Source organism: Oncorhynchus clarkii, chromosome 2 (assembly GCF_045791955.1).
Source record: "Oncorhynchus clarkii lewisi isolate Uvic-CL-2024 chromosome 2, UVic_Ocla_1.0, whole genome shotgun sequence".
NCBI lineage: Eukaryota > Metazoa > Chordata > Actinopteri > Salmoniformes > Salmonidae > Oncorhynchus > Oncorhynchus clarkii.
The window spans coordinates 8,165,189-8,187,318 of record NC_092148.1 but is presented as its reverse complement, the minus strand read 5'-3'; the positions used below and the strand labels follow the sequence as shown (position 1 = coordinate 8,187,318).

Genomic DNA, 22,130 nt, shown 5'->3' with positions numbered 1-22,130 from the left:
TGCATGCGTGTGTGTGTGTCTGTGAGGCTGATGTGGGATGTTGATAGGCTGCGTCTGAGTGCTGAGCTGTGTAGCAGACGCAGAGCCCACGGCATAAAGCCCCCCCCCCCCCCCCCCCACACACACACACACACACACACACACAGCCCCTGGCCTGCAGCCACCAGACGCTGCTTTCATTAATTACTAAATAAAAACAAATTGTGAAACTAATGGAAAAGAGGGATAATTCATTTCCACCTACCACAGGCCTCATTCAATTATCATTCAATTATCAATTATTATTTATTTCTCTGTCTCTTTCTTTTCTTTCTCCCGTCTCTACTTCTCTCTCTCCTTTTCCATCGAACTAAATGAAACCCACCAGAAAGAGCACGTTTTATAGATGACAGGATGAAATGGGATGGACATTAGATCTTGTATTGGATGACAGGATGAAATGGGATGGACATTAGATCTTGTATTGGATGACAGGATGAAATGGGATGGACATTAGATCTTGTATTGGATGACAGGATGAAATGGGATGGACATTAGATCTTGTATTGGATGACAGGATGAAATGGGATGGACATTAGATCTTGTATTGGATGACAGGATGAAATGGGATGGACATTAGATCTTGTATTGGATGACAGGATGAAATGGGATGGACATTAGATCTTGTATTGGATGACAGGATGAAATGGGATGGACATTAGATCTTGTATTGGATGACAGGATGAAATGGGATGGACATTAGATCTTGTATTGGATGACAGGATGAAATGGGATGGACATTAGATCTTGTATTGGATGACAGGATGAAATGGGATGGACATTAGATATTGTATTGGATGACAGGATGAAATGGGATGGACATTAGATCTTGTATTGGATGAGAAATATTTCATTCTACACACACATCCAAGAAGTGAAATAAGCCCTATGACTAAAAGCAGGCTCCTGAACCATGACATAAGGTACTGAGATGAGTGTGTGTGTGTGGGATGTGTTATATATGACGTGAGATAACTGTTATAAGAGACCGAACAGAAACTGTATAATACTGGAGGAATGAATTCTTAACAAACCACATGTATTTTTATTGCTCTAAAACATTATTAGTTACAGCCTTTTCATTTCAGCTTTATTTAAACCGGGAAGTTCCATTCAACTTTTTCAAGGGAGAAGTTTGAACAGTTACTGTACTTATGCTCAGTGTTACGGTATGGATGTGATCCCTCCTCCATGGAGAACCTAGCTGTGGGATTGGGTGAATGATCTAGCTCTCTGTGTTTTGGTGAATATGTTGTTCCTACAGTCCTGTTTCTCTCTCTCTCTTTCTCTCTCTCTTTCTCTCTCTCTTTCTCTCCCTGGTTAAAGGGTCTCCCAGCTCAACAGAGAGACTAAGGAAACGAGAGAGAGATAAAGAGAGAGAGAGAGCTAGAGAGAGAGAGAGAGAGAGCGAGAGAGAGAGAGAGAGAGAGAGAGAGAGGGAGCTAGAGAGATAGAGATAGAGAGAGAGAGAGAGAGAGAGAGAGAGAGCTAGAGAGAGAGAGAGAGAGAGAGAGAGAGAGAGAGAGAGAGAGAGAGAGAGAGAGAGAGAGAGAGAGAGAGAGAGAGAGAGAGAGAGAGAAAGAGAGAAAGAGAGAGAGAGAGAGAGAGAGAGAAAGAGAAAGAGAGAGAGAAAGAGAAAAAATAAGATAATAGATAGGTAGGTAGATAATATACAAAAGTGAAATAAACAATAAAAATTAACAGTAAACATTACAGATACATCTCTCTCTTTCTCTCTCTCTCTCTCTCCATCTCACTCTCTCTCTCTATCTCTCTCTCTCTCTCTCCCTCTCTCTCGCTATCTCTCTCTCTATCTCTCTATCTCTCTCTCTATCTCTCTCTCTATCTCTCTCCCTATCTCTCTCTCTATCTCTCTCTCTCTCTCTCTCTCTCGCTCTCTCTCTCTCTCTCTCTCTCTCTCTCTCTCTCTCTCTCTATCTCTCTATCTCTCTCTCTATCTCTCTCTCTATCTCTCTCTCTCATGAGATGGACTTTTAGCAGCCACTGTATTTTTATCGCACCCCGTCGTCACGACACACACACAACCTTTCTGCCCTGCTGGTTGCCTGGGGAGACGACCCTCACAGGCGCCGTGGAAACTCCTCAGACGATTTAGAGAGCACTCAGTGAACAACAGAATGAGAGAAAGAGAGAGAGAGAGCGAGAGAAAGAGAAAGGGGGGGCACAGTCCTCCTCCAAGCTCTGCATGAGAGAGAGATTGGTGTAACTCTTGAGGCATGTTCAAATTCGAGGGCTCAGGGTACTGCAAGCCAACAACCTCCAGTCATGTCTGTTTGTAGCTCGCTAAATGAACATTGTGACACCTCTATGGATCAGATCTCACCTGAACATGGCCCTAGTATTAACATAGAGCAGATCCAGGGAGGGAGGGAGGGAGGGAGGGAGGGAGGGAGGGAGGGAGAGAGAGAGAGAGAGAGAGAGAGAGAGAGAGAGAGAGAGAGAGAGAGAGAGAGAGAGAGAGAGAGAGAGAGAGAGAGAGAGAGAGAGAGAGAGGAGAGTAGCATGAGAGATGCTCATGGGGGTGTCATCAGGTGAGTGTGAGGTGGTGTTTCAGGTGGTCTTACCTTGAAGAAGCCTTTGCAGCCCTCGCAGGTGCGTACGCCGTAGTGCTGGCAGGCAGCATTGTCGCCACACACGGCACAGGTGCCCTCTCCTGGGGGGCCGCGATGGGGGGGCGAGGGCAGGCGGTCCCCCAGCAGAGGGTTACAGGACCCCAGCGCCAGAGAACGGAAGGCCAGTCCCCCCGGACCCCCAACTCCGCGGTGCAGCTGGTACAGGTGCTGTTCCAGGGGCGGGCCGTGGGGGTGAGGGGGCACCGAGGAGGATGAGGATGAGGAGGAAGAGCGAGGCAGCCCCCCTCCCAGCCCCTCGTACCCCCCACTGTGGGGAGGGGAGTGCTGGTAGAAGTGGGGGAAGCGAGCGGACTTGAGGGGGCCGTGGGAGGGGGGCTGCAGGGAGAGGTGGGGGGAGTCATCCCAGAGGAAGGAGGAGCCAGGCTGGGGGCCGAGAGAGGGTGTGGTGGGGGTGGACGGAGGAGACTGTTTAAAGTACATGGAGGAGGTGGGAATGGTGTCAGATTGTGGGTAGGACTCCTCCTCCTTCTTGATAAGCGGCCTATGGGAGGGCATCTGGTATAGGCAGGAGGACTTGGGCTCGTAGCTCCCCTCGACAAACACGTTGAAGCTGGGCAGAGAGGTGGTGGCGGCCGCCGAGATCTCACCTCCCCCCAAGTCCAACTTGGTATAGTCCGGGGTCATGAGGTCAGAGCTGTAGCTGTCGCCCTGGTAACCAAAGGACTGGGCGGAGTAGGACAAGCCTGGAGGGGCGGACCCATACTGTGCCTGCACACAAGGCATGTCTACAGAGAAAGATGGGAGGAGAGAGAGAGAGAGAGAGAGAGAGAGAGAGAGAGAGAGAGAGAGAGAGAGAGAGAGAATCAAGTTGATATGTTATATACAGAATTGTAACATCAACATTGTAGTGATAGTGAGAGTGTAAGCGTGTGTGTGAGAATGTTGGGGAGGTGATGGACACAGTTTGGTGCTGAAACCAACAAAACAGCAGGATCTCCTCCCTATTTATGACGTTGATTATCTATGCAGTTAACAGATGCACATAATGCAATAGTATGAACCGTGTGAGGAAGCTGTTAGTGTGTTGTTAGTGTAATTCCCTTAATATAACACTCATTAGCCAATTAGTCAAGCAAATAAAAACATGTTAGCCAATTGGTGAAGCAGATAAAAACACATTAGCCAATCAGTGAAGCTAAGCTCAGCGGTTCTTGTTCACTCGGCAGGAAACGGAAGAAAACGTTTTGGAATGTACCTTAACTTGTCTGATAACAACTGTCTTTTTAAAAATAATTTCAAAACTTTTCTTCCATTTTCTCGAACTGAATGAGCCCCCATCCACTTTGCATTCAACACACCTGGTCATAATCACCCACAGCTATACATACAACCACACACACACAACGCAACCCTCACTCCAGCACAGCTAAACTGTAGGAGCAGTTTGTTAGTGTGTACTGTGTGTGTGTGTGTGTGTGTGCGTGTGCGTGTGCGTGTGCGTGTGCGTGTGTTTGTGTGTGTGTGTGCGTGTGTGTGTGTGTGTGTGTGTGTGTCTTGCCCTAGTTTATCTGTCGTTTGGGGACTAAATGAGGCCTGTATCATTAAATGTTAATGGACCCCTCATGGTGCTGGACCCTTACTAACTCTGGCCTCTAAAACAACCAGCCACACACATGTTCTGTCACACACTGCCATTACAATCTCAAAGATAGGATGGGGAACTGTGAGTGTGTGCGCGCGTGTGTACACAATGAATCAAGGGAGAGGTTAATTATCATAACGACCTCCGTCTTAGACTGGGGATCACACACACAGCCCACAATGTAACCACAAATGAATAATATTAATAATAATAACAACAACAATAATTGTTTAGATTTGTATAATAATCATAATAACAATAATATATACAGTTGAAGTCAGAAGTTTACATACACCTTATCCAAATACATTTAAACTCAGTTTTTCACAATTCCTGACATTTAATCCTAGTAAAAAGTCCCTGTCTTAGGTCAGTTAGGATCACCACTTCATTTTAAGAATGTGAAATGTCAGAATAATAGTGGAGAGAATGATTTATTTAAGCTTTTATTTCTTTCATCACATTCCCAGTGGGTCAGAAGTTTACATACACTCAATTAGTATTTGGTAGCATTGCCTTTAAATTGTTTAACTTGGGTCAAATGTTTCAGGTAGCCTTCCACAAGCTTCCCACAATAAGTTGGGTGAATTTTGGCCCATTCCTCCTGACGGAGCTGGTGTAACTGAGTCAGGTTTGAAGGCCTCCTTGCTCACACACGCTTTTTCAGTTCTGCCCACACATTTTCTATGGGATTGAGGTCAGGGCTTTGTGATGGCAACTCCAATACCTTGACTTAGTTGTCCTTAAGCCAATTTGCCACAACTTTGGAAGTATGCTTGGGGTCATTGTCCAATTGGAAGACTCATTTGCGACCAAGCTTTAACTTCCTGACTGATGTCTTGAGATGTTGCTTCAATATATCCACATCATTTTTCTACCTCATGATGCCATCTATGTTGTGAAGTGCACCAGTCCCTCCTGCAGCAAAGCACCCCACAACCTGATGCTGCCACCCCCGTGCTTCACGGTTGGGAAGGTGTTCTTCGGCTTGCAAGCCTCACCCTTTTCCCTCCAAACATAACGACGGTCATTATGGCCAAACAGTTCTATTTCTGTTTCATCAGACCAGAGGACATTTCTCCAAAAAGTACGATCTTTGTCCCCATGTGCAGTTGTAAACCGTAGTCTGGCTTTATTGGAGCAGTGGCTCCTTCCTTGCTGAGCAGCCTTTCAGGTTATGTCGATATAGAACTCGTTTTACTGTTTCCTCCAGCATCTTCACAAGGTCCTTTGCTGTTGTTCTGGGATTGATTTGCACTTTTCCCACCAAAGTACGTTCATCTCTAGGAGACAGAACGCGTCTCCTTCCTGAGCGGTATGACGGCTGCGTGGTCCCATGGTGTTTATACTTGCGTACTATTGTTTGTACAGATGAACGTGGTACCTTCAGGCGTTTGGAAATTGCTCCCAAGGATGAACCAGACTTGTGGAGGTCTACAATTTTTTTACGAGGTCTTGGCTGATTTCTTTTGATTTTCCGATGATGTCAAGCAAAGAGGGACTGAGTTTGGAGGTAGGCCTTGAAATACATCCACAGGTACACCTCCAATTGACACAAATTGTGTCAATTAGCCTATCAGAAGCTTCTAAAGCCATGACATAATTTTCTGGAATTTTCCAAGCTGTTTAAAGGCACAGTCAACTTAGTGTATGTAAACTTCTGACCCACTGGAATTGTGATACAGTGAATTATAAGTGAAATAATGTTGGAGAAATGACTTGTGTCATGCACAAAGTAGATGTCCTAACTGACTTGCCAAAACTGTAGTTTGTTAACAAGAAATGTGTGGAGTGGTTGAAAAACGTGTTTTAATGACTTCAACCTAAGTGTATGTAAACTTCAGACTTCAACTGTAGTTATCTATTGTTGATCAATATTAAAAACCTGCTTTTGATGGAGAGAAAAACATCTCAAGACATTTTCCACCTCTGTAGATCTGCAGAGGTGAGCCTGGGCTCTAATGTATTAGCCTACCTGTGTGTGTGTGTGTGTGTGTGTGTGTGTGTGTGTGTGTGTGTGTGTGTGTGTGTGTGTGTGTGTGTGTGTGTGTGTGTGTGTGTGTGTGTGTGTGTGTGTGTGTGTGTGTGTGTGTGTCGTAAGTGCCCAGGGTTTGTGGTGTTTGCTCTTCGCTCTCGAGAAGGGAACTGTCAACAGCGCGCGGTTCCCATTGACGCTCTGCGCGCGCTGTGCCGTAATCGTCTTGTTCCCACGCGTCATATTTATTTAGTCAAATATGGGACTTATCAAGCCTACTACCATCATTTTTCCTGCACGCCTCCTTTCCTCTGCGTTCTCTAACAACTGTGTATATTTGCCCTACGCACATGGCGCAGGCACAAACGTAACTAAATGACATATTTATTAAGTTCGTTTTGAACAGTGAACACAATATAACTGTACATTTGGGCTATGTGACTTTACCTGTGGGCTAGAAGCCCTGGCATGACTCACACCTTACAGCGGGAGACACCTATATTAGAGACAGAGATACAGATGTCACCATGGGTGAGCCGCAGGGCTGAAGTGTAACCACGGGAACGCGCGAGAGACACGAGGTCAGGGGGGAGTTTGGAGGTCTGACTCAAACTTTCTCAGAGTGCGCGAGTTCCATCCGTCTGGAAAGGAGTGGGCGAGCACGGCTGCACTCGAGCAACCGCCAGAGTTTTCTTTTATTTCTATGACGGCCTCGCGAGTGACCCAGGCAGTTGCACTACCCACGCGGAAACAGGCCTACAGGTGTACAGAGATTAAGAGGATTTGTAACTGCCTGTGTCTTCAAGGGGAGAAAAGGAAGAGAGAGAGATTTTTCCTGGACCTGTCCAACAGTGGGGGAAGGGGGGCTGATGTGTTTAATTCCAATTGAAACGCCCCCTTATAAGACTACTCAACCTACCTTGCCTGAAGTCAAACGCATACATGCACGCACACATGCACGTATGGACACACCCATTCACACACATAGTGATGATGTAAACACAACCTAACTGATGTGTGTACCTTCTCCTCACCGTGCCCCTATGCACATACATCTACTTCTGAGTAAACACGCACATATTCAGACGATGCAGTGTCATGTTAAAACCAAGCCAGAAGCACTCTAATGACACCAGATTATTGCCCAAAAACCGAAAACACCCTTTTCACTCAAACACCACGACCTCCACCTGACAGCAAGTTTGTGCCCGTGTGAGTGTGTATGTGTCAGGGGAGAATGTGTGTGTATGCGTGTGTACAACATGCATGAGTATTTGAGTGCATGCATGTGTGAGTGTGTGCTTAAACTACATGTGTGTTAAACAGTGAGGGTTCAGTCAGACAAGCCAGGCAGATAAATGCTACCAGCTCTCAGAGTCTCACGACAGAATTAGACGTTGATCCACATACTCAAACGTCAAATTTCGAAGTTGTTCCAAACTTCAAATTTCGTGTGTTTAAGTTTAAGATTAGACAATAACTCCGAAATGTTCAATTTAGGGTAAAGTTCAGACATGAACTTCGAATGGTTAAGGTAAAGTTAAGGTTTGGGATAGGCATAAAACAAACATATCGAAAACAACTTCCAGGTCATCTCCCCACTTGCACAGACATGGATGGAAGTTGAATACTGAATTGTATAACGGGTGACCTGGCTGGATAAGCGTGTGTGTGTGCACGTGTACGTGTGTGGTATGATGATCAGAGAGAAGCAGTCTCTAACCTCGAGGTGTGCATTTCAACTGGACACAATGCATCCGTTCCAAAAACTGAGCGTGCTTGTTCATTGTCAGAATGCCATAGATCTAACAAACAAGACATGAAGTGCATAAGTAAATACATAATACATGCTATCGATCAAGGAAACATTCAGAAGTTGTAAAAAAAAAAAATATTTTTTTTAAGTTGATTTTAATGGACACTCATATGGGCAGACTTGATCATTCTACCTAAATATTACAGTCAAAACACACGCAGATTGAAACAGATTGACAGCAGACAGCGATTTGAGACATTCGATCTAAATCTTATTTTGTGTGTTAGTTTTTGGACGGGTATTGACCCGCACATGCGTAAACCGCTTGTTCACATTCATGAAATGTACCAGTATGTAAACTTGATCTAAATACAGGTATGATGCAGAAACCCAGAACGGGTTTTTGTCCTAGAGGCTGTGGTCGCCTCTAACCGCAGGCACATGGGCCCCATGTGTCCCTATACCGGCGGGACAGACTACCTTTATCACCATAATCTATCAGGAGAAAATACATGTGCTTTTAAATTAGGCTACTTTATTTTGGCCTCGAAGGTTTAAGACGTTTAACCTCACTAAGTTCATTAAGCAGATCGATATCTACAGATTTGACTAATTATATGTTTTGGTCCTGCTTTTAAAGTCAGTGTGTCTAGTTTCAGAAGACTATTTCCGTCCCCATATCTACAGATGGAAATGTCAACTCGCGCGCACTCACTGACACAACACGCTTAGAATTATAAATCAGAACTGACTTGGAATATATTAAATTACCATTTAGACCATTCAATATCGGTTAAATTAAAATAATAAATTATGTTGTTGGTCTAAACTATATGGTTTGTTATATAAACATTTTTTAAATATATAGGCCTAATATTGTACTTAATAAAATAAACGCACTATAGACCTAGCGTGAGACACAGCTGACTGAATGAAGAAACACATGGCGGACTAATAGTTTGAAAACTACACGTGCATTTGAAACAGGTTTTAAAAGCACCAACTCAGGACAGGTGCGACGACGACCCGGGCCTGTTCCCGGTGTTTTTCAGTACCTGGTGTGAAAGCCTCGCGCTGAATGGTGTTCTGTGTGGGGGGCTGGGGATTGATGCGACTGTGGTGGAGGACCGGGAGTGGGGAGGACTCGAAGGGACTGTCCGGTAGCCGGGACTCTGAGCTCGGCTGGGCGCGCTCTTCCGAACCCGGGTCTGGAGGAAAGAAACACCGGGTCACAACCAGAGACATGGGAACTCCCAAAGCACACCGACACGGATGACATAGTTTACTGCACAAATACAATACAATCACAAAGAGCGGAATAAAGTCGCACATAATATAGCCTACACAGATTACCCGCATGGAACAAAACGCACAGAAATTAAAACATAAACAGAATAAAATGAATTCTCTGTGATGAGGGGGGAAATCAGCAGGCGTAGAGGTGTGATACAGAATTAAAGGTCAGACTTAGAAAGAGAGATCCACAGACATGCGACAGAAGAATGGAGGAATATACATTATTATAAGTACAATTATAATTTTGAAAATCTGCAAACATCCCATAGCGCTCATTGAATGAATGCTTCATCAAATACAGAAGTGAACAGATATTATCTATAACCTCTCTATATAATTTAGCCTACAACTCAGAAATAGAGCAATCATTTTGAATTCCAATTTCAACTCTTATAAAAGTAAAATATTGAAGATTGATGAGAATAGACTAAAAGAATATAGACTAAAATAAAAACTAGAATCACTTCACCCGCGAGCAGCATAAAAATAATATCTAAATCTAACAATTATCTATATCGTGAAGTATCATATGAATCTCATATGAATCTATTAAATTATCATGTGAACACTTTCAAACAAACAATAATATTAAATTAAACGAGTTCTTTGCAATTCATAAAACAAGTGTCTTCAAAAGAGCATGGTTATCATTTTCTAAAAAATTCCGGTGGTTCTTTCCCGCGCTAGTCTGAGGCTCATGCACTACAGGTCTCAGGGTTCAAAGGGGTTCGTTATTAGAAAGAGAAAATAGGTTACAATATCCACCAGAGTAAGTTATGAATCTCAGAACCGAAACCTCTCCGCTCCCAGTGCGTCTTGCTGCCAGCCAGAGCACAGCTCACCGCAGACAAGAGATTTCACAGCGCCTAGCGCCCCCTCTCTGCAGCACTCACCTACAAACACTGACCCATACCCGGACTAATTCTCTCCACTAAACCGGGGACCAGTCCTCCCTCTCCGGACTCATTCTCTGAACCGTCCCGGCCGGGAGACATGCAGTCTTTTTGGAGATCACTGAACAGTTGAACTCTGTTTGGATAGGTTCTTAACATTATCACTTTTCCAACAGGCCTGCGGGCTGACAAAATCTAAAACTATAGCCTAGGGATCTAACACGTTTTTTGTTGTTGCTTTGTCTGACATGTTTCTATGCCTATTATTCACTCAATGTCTGGAGAATGAGTTAGGCTCAATTATAACATGAACCTCACCAGGATACAGACAGTCGCTTCTCTCAGTCTCTCACATTCTCAATCTCTACCACACCAGAATGCTTGGCTAATCAGGAGAGGAAATTTAATATTCTGTCTCAATTGTTTCTACTTCATAGACGTGGAGGTCATTGTATTCTATTCCATGATTTGTTGTTTGTTTTGTAATTCAGCGTGCTGTGGTAATAGATCATATTGAATCGGTGTCAGACCGAAATAAAGCAAATAGCCTGTAACGCTTTGAGAGGAAAAAGGCTATAAGCATTTTACGCTTTTTAAAATAGACCCTTTTTAAAATAGACCCTTTTTAAAATAGACCCTTTTTAAAATAGACCCTTTTTAAAATAGACCCTTTTTTTAACAAAACAATTTTAACCTTTATTTAACCAGGAAAAGCCCATTGAGACCCATAGTCTACTTTTCAAGGGAGACCTGGCCAAGAAGGCAGCAACAATCAATACATTAGAGAATTTAGACATACAACAATACAATACAATTCAACAACACGATCTAGATTTGAAAAAGCATTTACACTCCTGTGTAACAGTCTCCCATCAACATACAGAGATATGTAGACAAAGGGGCTACGAAAAAAGCTTCAATTGCACTGGTCTGTGTGTGTCCATAATGTGAACACAGGGCAGAAGGGTCTCCTCTCTCTGTTTCTCTCTCGAGCCGGCCAGTGGGTGCTGGGCCGAGCGCCCCGGTAACCTAGAGAACGGCGAAAGAGCCGTGAAGCACGCGCCCCAAAGCGCCGGTATAGCCCCCCACGCCAATAAGCCAGTCAGCGCGAGGCTTCCAACAAACAGATAGAGAAAAGAGAAGAGATAAAGGAGGGCTGGAGAAATATACAAGTACAGTAAATTAGCCCTGAGGAGCGAAGCTGTCAAAAAGAGGAGACAGTGTGTGTGTGTGTGTGTGTGTGTGTGTGTGTGTGTGTGTGTGTGCGCGCGTGTGTGCGTGTGTGCGTGTGTGTGTGTGTGCGTGTTTCTGTCTACACACCCAAAACCAATTTTAACCGCCTGAGAGAAACTCATACCACACATCTCATAGTGAAAGATACAAATTCTGGCCTTCAAAGAAATGATATGGACCAGAGACTGCTGTGTGAATAGGAGATGCAAAAGTTTACTTTAACTTGGTGGATATATTTGAGAATCTGACTGATTCCTAAATGTAAAAAAAGTAGGGTATTGGTCTGGGGGTCCAACCTGGTCTCAGAGCATGTAGTTTTATTCTGTAGTAAATCTGAGGCACTCCATTTAGTATGATATGTTATGTTGCAAATGGTATTCATTTCTCGATGTCCATAATCAATTTCTTATGATATGTTATGAATTGCAAGTGTCCTACAGTGTGTTACGAATTTGCAAAACATACAATAAGTTATGATTTTGCAAAATGTATGATATGTTACGAATTCCAATTTGTTGTGGCTAAAGATAGCTAGGTGGCTAATGCTAACATTAGCTCGCTGACTAGCGTTTGGTAGGCTAGGGGTTAGGGGTTAAGGTTAAAATTAGGAGTTAGGCTAAAGGGTTAAGGTTATGGGATGGGTTAGCTACAGGATTAATGTTATATTTAGGGTTAGGAAAATAGTTAGCTAACATGCCAAGGATTTGCAAAGTAGCTAAAAAGTATTAAGTAGTAGGAAAGTTGCTAATTAGCTCAAATGCTAAAGTTGTCCGTGATGAGATCGGAACACGCAACCTTTGGGTTGCTAGACATTTACATTATACCCCCACCCATCCACCCTGACCACCTTTCGTTTTTTCCTTAAGTAACCAACGGTCTTATGTAACTATACCAAACATAACATATCATACTAATTTGAGTGTCCTGGATTTACATCTACTATGTTATGTCTAGTCTATGATACCAGACTGGGTGGTCAGACCAACCTTAAGCCTTACTTCGAGTCATGGACCTCCTTGCTCCAGGATGACATTTAGGTCAAGATCCACGTTCAATGGCAGTAACTCAACTTCAGAAAGAGGCAAGGCTATAGATCAAACATTGACATTATTAATGTCAATATTTGTTTCCCCTGATCATGTGAGCAATAATGTGAGCAATGACAGGCCTGTCTTATTCAGAAAAGCCACATGCTACACACAGACAGACATTTAGAGAGACAGTCAGAAATACAAACAGACAGACAAACGACAGACAGACAGACAGTGTGACAGAGGACATTTAAGGTTGGTCATCGGCTGTACTAGTGTTTATAAAACAATATGTTTTATTTTGTAGGCATATAATCACACTGTTTGTTCTAAACTATGAGAAACCTACCTGTTTGGATAAATGATGTTAACATAAATAATTTGAAATTAAACTAAAGATGCCTGCATGTTTTTCTGCAAATTGCAGTCAGATTTATTTCAATAATATAAAATCGTCTCGTGAAAAACTCTCATATGTAAGATGTCTGTACTATAGGCCCAGGGCTAATATTCACCCAGCACACAGACCAACAAGCTCTCAGGGTTTTACCAATTAAATTATTCCCGTATAGCCGGGAATAAATGGCGAGGTATTAGTCTGACACACTTCACTCACACACGTACAGCAAACTATGTGTTTTGTTTTATAACTATTGCAAAGGCATCAAACATGATGTCCACATAAAGCTGAATTAATACACAATCATGTCCTTTATAACAGTGGAGATAATAAGAGCCTTGATGTCAGTCCTCCTCTACTCTCAGCCTGTCTGACTGTCTGTCTGTGTTCTTCACTCAGCTCCATTAGTGCCTAATACTGCCTATGTCTCCCACTTCATTGTCTGACTGAGAGGCATCCATTTCCATGACAACCACAAAGAATATGATACCTTCCTTCAGCAAATTAAATTCAAATTCGGTTCCATCTGCCCTCGGTGACACCAAACACACACACCGAGGCTCCCGAGCTCACGAGTTTGCCAAATCAACAGGTCATCATGCACGAGAAAGTTAAAGACAGCGCTCGTGTTTTAACAATATAGCAATCCGGTGTGCAGAGGAACCTACAACTAATTATGTTTCTCTATGAGACCAATAGTCTAGTAGCCTAATGTAATAATTAATTAAGTGGTCTTTAGAATATGAGAGAAAGTAATTTATTCCCAGAAGTATAGACAATAACTTACTTGTTTGCTGTAGCGGTTCCGTCTTTACATGTGTTATTAACCCAACATAAAGTCTCCTGTATAGATCCAGAATAATTACAAAAATTACCAAAGCTGCTGAAAAGTAACACGTATATTTGCAGAACTCGTTGAGGATGAAGCGACAGAAGAAAAAAAATATATTCTTTCTTTTTGTTTTTCCTTTAATTATTCTAAAGGAAAGTAGGCTAGAATATAGTCCGATGTGTGTTTTAAAAGTGTGTTTCAGAGTGATCCTGTGTATGTGCAAGTGATGATGCGCGCAGATGTAAAGCCGTAGTGCGGGATTGTTTATGTGCGCGGTCTGAGGGAGAAAGTCTAATACAGCATTTATGTGAGTCTGCCTCCTCATAGAGCGCCTGGTATGCGCTACGTCAATGTGACGCCATGGGAGAGGTGACGTCACTCACTGTAGAGCTCCCTCGGTCCGGCCTCACGGTACAGTACTAGACACATAAGCCCCGCACGCTGTGTGCCAGAAAAAGAGCGAGAGGGAGAGAGAGAGATAGATGGTTGAGTGAGGGCGAGTTGATCTTATGATTTCACGACTGAATAGTTTCAGAAATGCCCAGGCGAGGGCGAGCAAGTGCCTACTGTACATGTAGTTTCTGGTAGTTGCACATTCATTTCCGGGATCTGAAACCGTTTTTTATTAAGCATTTTCCACCATAATAATTTATGTATCATCTATTAATTTGTCATTTTTGTATTTTATTTTTTAAACCTTATTTTACCAGGTAAGATGACTGAGAACACATTCTCATTTACAACAAGGACCTGGGTAATAGTTACAGGGGAAGGAGGGAGGATGAATGAGCCAACTGTTCATAACAGTCTGTAAATAGGCTACTCCATTATGTAGGCCTATCAAACTATTTCAGCTCTTTAAACCAGACCGCCCTGTCACACAACATCATCAGCGACATATGTCAAGTGGGTATCATTTTTAAGAATAATAATTTATGCTCTTATGAAGTGCAAATAACTGAGCATTAAACAAATGAAATCAGTAACCTAATGAACTTCAGCATGCAAATGGTATTATGTTGTTTGATGTGACACATACTCAAGAGCTCATACAGAGCCCACTGATGATGAGAAGTTTGATGAGTACAGCAAACATAGGATACGCCTGTTTGCATTTCACTTCACACACAATGGAAACCTTGTTTTACCTATCCAATCCAGTCAGTGTTGACCTAATAGGAAAGACGGAGTGCTCCTGCAGGAACCGCATCACTGGGGGGGAGGGGGGGGCCAAGGATTACAAAAGCACAACAAAGCTTCCCGGTCAACAGAGTTTCTCAGACAATCCCCCAGGCATGTTGATATATAGAGATATAGAGATAAATAGAGATAACTTGAACATGAACCCAAACACATCACTGGCCTGAAGGCTAAAGGAAGGTCTCCGTATTGACTGATTGCGTATTGACTTTTCCACCTGACCCCTCTACCTTTCCTCCTCACCACCTCTCCTCCTCACCCCTCCAGCTCTCCTCCACACCTCTCCAACACTCCTTCACAACACTCCCTCCACCTCTCCTCCTTACCCTCCACCTTACCCCCTCACCCCTCCAGCTCTCCTCCACACCTCTCCAACACTCCCTCCACCTCTCCTCCTTACCCTCCACCTTACCCTCACCCCTCCACCTCTCCTCCTTACCCTCCACCTTACCCCCTCATCCCTCCACCTCTCCCCCACACTTCTCCATCTCCGTTCTCCAATTGCCTTTTCCATGCCTCTCCACTTGCATACTCTGTTCTGATATCTGATTCAGTAACCTCAAGTCTGTCAGGCTTTTAACAACCTGTGAAACAACAGCCTGTTAAAAACATGTCCAAGTTCACTTCAATACATGTTACACTGTGCTTACAGGAATAATTACACTGTAGTAAGGGCACAGTGATGTAATGTGTTACCTAATTTTTTTATTGGCAGTGATCATTTAATAAGACAATAGCCTAGCCTACTGTACAAATACTGTATAATGATTTTGTGTGAGCCTTCACATGAAAGAGCCAGGTCTGTGTGTGTGAGTAGTGGTTATTCTAGACTAGTCTCGGCGCAGCCATCAAACTCAACAATAAATGAGGCAGCTGGAGCAACTGAGAACAGTAAATCAACGACAGCCAATCACTAGACGCGTATTTCTTGGCCACGTTCTGATCCTGGCCAATGATCAGCCAACGGAGGCGGGGTCAGGGCTTGACGCACTGAAGCGCGTGATTGACGCAAGCGCTGTAGCTAAATTTAGATGCTGGCGCTGCGGCTGTGTGAGATAGCAGAGGGCCCAATTCATTGTGCCGGGGCGAGACCGACTTTTTTTTAGATATGTGATTGTGATCCAGCCAAGCCAAATATAGTCGTGGACAGGTATTTTTAGCGGAAAGCGTGTCCCTGCTTCTACTTGGCAGAGGGCAACCTGTCGATATCCCTGATCTGGCTACTACGTTACCTGGGTACCTGGAAGCGATTGAGATATGTTGGCTAACTAAATTAGCAGTGTAGGAAACTAATGTTGGCGAGTTAATTAAGCCGGGGATAGTTTTACAGTCAGGTGACCGTCTGGCTGAAAGAGAAAGTAGATGGTTTATCAGAGTCGTGCTGTGCGCAACTGGAGCGCATTAGCCAGTTCTCTCCAGTCCAGTTTACGGGTTTATATCCAAGCGGGAGGAGAGTTTTGAGAGACGGGGAATATCTCACTAGACCCGAGGCTAACCCCTTTCCGGCAGGTTTGGGAAAGTGAAGGCTTGTGAGTTTCTGTAGCCTACAGCGCTAGTTAGCTTTCAGCTAACATAAACTAGGCTACGTATGAAGGCAACATCCGTTGTATTGGGGATACAATTTATGTAAACCTCAAACGGAGTAAACTGGAATAACACGCAATTTAAGCAAGCTTCACATGTGGACTAAAAAACAACCGCAATTATTAACATGATGATGGAATAGAACTCCCCTCATTTGGCAAGGCAACGGAGGTGGAGATCGCGGGGGAATCCCCCGCTCTCGGCTTGAAATCACTCTAACACAAGTACCCGAGCGCGCGCTGGACCCAGTGAACCTGTGTGATCCGACGCGCGTGCGCGGGGATAGCCTGTTCGATGCAGGGCCAATTGTGCGCTGCCCTATGGGACTCTATGTGATACAGCCTGGATTCGAACCAGGGTGTCTGTAATGACGCCCCAAGCACTGAGATGCAGTGGCTTAGACCGCTGCCCACTTGGGAGCCCCATATAAAAAGGATGTAATGGTTGACTATCTGTGAATGTATCTAATAATAACACATACTGTACCTACTGACCCACACACTGACTTTCTCCTCCAAAGCAACGTTTCCAATAAAGCATGCAGCAGATCCCTTCAGATCCCTTGCTTTGAGACCATCTGCATGTTGCAGAATGAAGACAGAACACTGAGCTAAATAATTCCTGTTGCTGCATCCATAGGGCCACTCAATGAGGTAGGCTATGCAATGCACTGACCTGGGCATTTTAGACCAGTCATAGGTCTACACTTGTATGCCACAATTATAGTCTCAACACAGTCTCTAAACATGTGAAGGCAGTGTTTATTTTAGCCAAAACGTAGACCACATATTCATTATTTAGACAAGGTCTAATCACAGCCATATAATATTATTGGAGTTAGGCCTGGATTTATTAGTTTCATGTGCACTGCTCTGTAATGTTAATTATGACAGATTAATAGGAACCTTCTGTCAATTATGGATATAGGCCTATGTGGGAAACAGGTAGGTCTACACAGTAATTTCAGCATGAGTCTCCAGCGTTGCCCTGGTAGTCTATGTTCTGGTAGTCTCCAGCCTTGCTTTGGTAGTCTATAGTCTGGTAGTCTCCAGCCTTGCCTTGATAGTCTCCTTTGGCCGCCTCTCCTTCCAGTTCTCTGCTGCCAATGACTGGAACAAACTACAAAAATCTCTGAAACTGGAAACACTTATCTCCCTCACTAGCTTTAAGCACCAGCTGTCAGAGCAGCTCACAGATTACTGCACCTGTACATAGCCCATCTATAATTTAGCCCAAACAACTACCTCTTCCCCTAATGTATTTATTCATTTAGCTCCTTTGCACCCCATTATTTCTATTTGTACTTTGCACATTCTTCCACTGCAAATCTACCATTCCAGTGTTTTACATGCTATATTGTATTTACTTTGCCACCATGGCCTTATCTCACCTCATTTGCTCACATTGTGTATAGACTTATTTTTGTACTGTATTATTGACTGTATGTTTGTTTTACTCCATGTGTAACTCTGTGTTGTTGTATGTGTCGAACTGCTTTGCTTTATCTTGGCCAGGTCGCAATTGTAAATGAGAACTTGCTCTCAACTTGCCTACCTGGTTAAATAACGGTGAAATAAATTAATAAAAGTCTATGGTCTGGCAGTCTCCAGCGTTGCCTTGGTAGTCTATGGTCTGTAGTCTCTTACTTTGGGGAACTAAGAGCTGTGCTGGGTTGACACTATTGAATAAGAGGAATGGATGAACAGAGACAGAGAGGAACAGAGGAAGGCTTTTAACTGTGTGTCACTAAATCTCTTCCTACGTCAGAGGGGGGTCACTGGTGTAATGGCAGGCTACTGAATGGGAGCATTCTTCCCCTTTGCCCAGTTGTCACACACACACACACACACACACACACACACACACACACAGTTTGAACACACACATGCATGCACACATTCTTGCAAGTATATGCACATGCACGCACACACACAGTCACATGCACACACACCCTCTCCCAGTTACACCGGGAGATTCCCTGTGATAGTCCCCTCATGGAGCAACACATACTCTATAGCTCCACCCATACTCTCCGAAGTGGCGCAGCGGTCAAAGGTACTGTGTCTCACTGCTAGAGCTGTCACTACAGACCCTGGTTTGATTCCAGGCTGTATCACAACCGGCCGTGATTGGGAGTCCCATAAGGTGGTGTGCAGTTGTCCAGGTTTGGCTGGGGTAGGCCGTCATTGTAAATAAGAATTTGTTCTTAACTGACTTGCCTAGTTAAATACCTTAAAAAAATAAAAGGCTGTCTATATCCACTATAAGCAGTGATTCCTCTAGACAGAGTGCACTGTTTGGTAGTTATTCAGTAGTGTGGAAGAGCAGGTCAGGACACCAGAAACACTGGGTCTTCTGAAGTATGTGTGGGCCTACTGACCTTTCATATTACTACTGTGACTACATGGTTCAACTCTGACATCATCATCCAGGTGATCTGACTCTAGTCTGTAGTTTTCCTTTGCTATGCATGCGTGGGTGGAATGAGTGTGACAGTTTGTGTGTGTGTGTGTGTATGAGAGATTTACTGCCTCTGTAACTCTGTAATTAGCGTTTATACTGTGCGCAGCACCTTTACTGTAATCTGACTCACCTGCGGTGGTGGTGGTGTTGAACGGAGGCAGATCTGGCACTGTGCAGGCGTGGGTGGCATCAACATTCTACAGCCATGCTGCAACTGCTGTGGCTACTGCTACGGCTACTGCTGCTGATGTTACGTGTGTACCGCAACGTAGCCGGGGTGTGTTGGGTGGGGTTACCTGTGTGTCAGGTGGGTGATTGGCAAGTGATCCGTGTGTTGAGGAGGGTTAGGTAGGGGGTTCATAGGTCTTGATCTGGGCCTCGTTTCCCAGAGCTTTCGTTGCATTAAGATCATTGTTAGAACCTTTTTACTATGTATCTTTAGTAGCCCAGGTGTTTCCCAGAGCCTTTGTTAGTAACGTGTGGAACAGCCAAAGTGCATCGTTAGATCTCTGCTAAACATAGAATAAATATGTTTAGGCTATCTGTTTGACTGTGACTGCAGATAACTTCAAAACGAAGTTGCTGAAGTATTTTTAATTGTGAAGTATGAAATGAGTGAATGATAAAATTATGCTTCAAATGAAAACCAAGATGACTGCATTAAAATATACATGGGCCTACAGTATATAGGCTATTTAGATCGTATTGAAATCTATTTAATGTTCAATCAGTTTAATTCTAATTTGCGTCTAGGCTGTCTGTAATTTTTGACTCAATGTGTTTATGATGTATGACAACTTGTGTGCAATGCTGTGCCCAATCTGTTATTTAGTGCTTTATTATTGGGTAAGCATAATAAGCCACCTCAGTAGCCTATTTCCAGCAATAGGTGGTAATATCTCTCTAGGAGCTGATCTGTCGTCAGTGTTGTGGAATAATTCTGTTAAGGTAAGAGAGCAGAGCTGCTTTTCTGTCGTTCCCATCAGTATCGACACATGGTCTAACGACATGCTTAGCGAACTCTCTCTATTCCTGCTTGTTTGGGAAATCATTGTAAAGCTGAAGTTACATTTCACCTGGGTAATGAGGCCCACTGGGCACAGACGTCAGGTCAACGTGTAGTTTTGATTTCCATTTGGTTGAGTTGTCAACTAACGTGAAATCAACAAAAAATGTCACAAAGTTATTGGATTTAGGTTAAAAAAGTTTGATGAAAATAAGATGAAAGTCCATGAAGTTGATGGCTTTTTTCCCAAATCCAATCAGTTTTCCTTGTTGATTCAACGTCGTCACATTGAATGTTTTGGTTGAAATGACATGGAAAAAAACATTGATTCAACTAGTTTTTGCCCAGTGGCCTGTTCTATATTTTTTTGTGGTCCACTTAAAGGATTGCTGTAAATTGTGAGCTAGTCTTTTTCTTTTTCCTTTTGCCGTAATCCCCCCCCCCCCCCCCCCCCCCACGTTAATTTTGTAACCTAAGATTTTCTGTATTCTGAAAATATATTTAGCAAAGGGGCCATTTGAGTTTTCAATATTGGTCAGGTATATCAGGAGAGCATCTGCAAATAAGTTTAGTTTATATTCATATTACATTTGAGTCCTGTCTAATTATTTTTGCAAGCCATTCAATTGACAGTGCACACAGCAGGGGAGAGAGAGGACATCCCTGTCTTGTGCCCCTTTCTAAAGCAATTTCTTCAGATAATGTATTATTTGTGTATATTTTGCTTTAGGATATTTATACAACATTTTTGATTAAATGTATTATTTCAGCTGGAATGTTTAAAGCTTCCAAAGCTTTGAATATAAAATGCCATTCAAGACTGTCAAGAGCCTTTTCGGCATCAACAGCCATTATTGATACATCTATATGTTGTTTTTTGCATATTGTATTAAACTGAAACATGTTCTTGTATTTGTAAGTGTCTGTCTTTAATAAACCCTGTTTGATTGATATGTATCATATCTGGTAAGACTTTTGCCATTCTATTGCTTATAAGCTTTGTTATTATTTTATTGTCACAATTTATTCTTATGGGTTTATATTCAGCAGGGGACTCTCCAGATTTTCCTGGTTTTAATATAACTGAAATAACTGTTGTCACGATCATTTAGAGATGGATTGGACCAAGGTGCAGCATGGTTGGCGTACATTTTACTTCTATTTAAATGACACCGAAAAAACAACAAAATACAAAAACGAACGTAAAGCTACATGCAGTGCAGAAAGCAACTACACACAAACAAGATCCCACAAACTAAAGGTGGATAAAAGGCTGTCTAAGTATGATCCCCAGTCAGAGACAACGATAGACAGCTGCCTCTGATTGGGAACCATACCCGGCCAACAAAGAAATAGTAAAACTAGAATGCCCACCCAAATCACACCCCGACCTAACCAAATAGAGAAATAAAAAGGCTCTCTAAGGTCAGGGCGTGACAACTGTTTGATACATGGAACTAGGAATGATTTAAGTGATGTGTGTAACTTTGTCCCAAAATGTTGAATAGAATTATATGGGAAAGCCATCTATTACTGGTGCTTTTCTCCTTGCGAATGTTTTAACGGTATCGAATATTTCTTCTTGGGTGATCTCTGTTTTTAGTGATTCTTTTTTTTGTCTGCTGATAATTGTTTCAGAGTTGTTGAGTCTAAGAAGGCTACAGGATACATCCCACTGTTTAATTCTGATTTATATTCCTTTTCATAGAAACATTTCAAATTCACATTAATCACATTGTTTTTTCTAATGACCGCTTTTGTATCTTTTAAAATTATAACTGGTTTAGCATGTATTAGTTTTGTGAGAGCTGCAAGATATTTACCAGGTTTATTTGCCATTAAGTAGTATGCTTTATTTGAGTTTAACCTGTAGTGGTTGGCTCTCTTCAGAAGTAAAACTCAGTGGGCTGTTCTGTTGTCGCTGTATTGCCATACGGGGCTGACAGGCAACAGCATGTCAACCCTGCACACAGCCTCTTCCTGCCCTGCAGCATGTTCAGTGCTTTCTAGGGAACTGTTGTGTAATCAAGCACCCTGGTGAGATTCAGGTTACCAGTGTAGTAGAACATGCAGTGTATGGTAAACAGGTCAGCGAGGCTATAACTCACACACCTGTGATTTGCATATACTGACACAGTGCAGGAACAGTGCAATCGGTTACTGAGGTTTCAGTATGACATGTCCTA

General features: G+C 43.1%; 1 protein-coding gene across 4 annotated transcripts in view; it reads right to left on the bottom strand.

The window, feature by feature from the left end:
• The window catches only part of LOC139420317 (nuclear receptor subfamily 4 group A member 3-like), a 35,227-nt gene extending 21,211 nt beyond the window's left edge, over window positions 1-14,016 (bottom strand). Inside the window, exons 1-3 of one of the 4 annotated variants that reach the window (XM_071170285.1) lie at window positions 13,647-14,016; window positions 9,062-9,214; window positions 2,625-3,418 (exon numbers count right to left, since the gene is read on the bottom strand). In XM_071170285.1, the coding sequence (XP_071026386.1) occupies window positions 2,625-3,418; window positions 9,062-9,214; window positions 13,647-14,016 (1,317 nt within the window). Of the gene's footprint in view, window positions 1-2,624; window positions 3,419-7,973; window positions 8,056-9,061; window positions 9,659-13,646 lie in introns of those variants that run through there. The other 3 variants (XM_071170304.1, XM_071170313.1, XM_071170295.1) reach the window with 3 other exon arrangements.
• Between the last annotated feature and the right edge of the window lie 8,114 nt (window positions 14,017-22,130).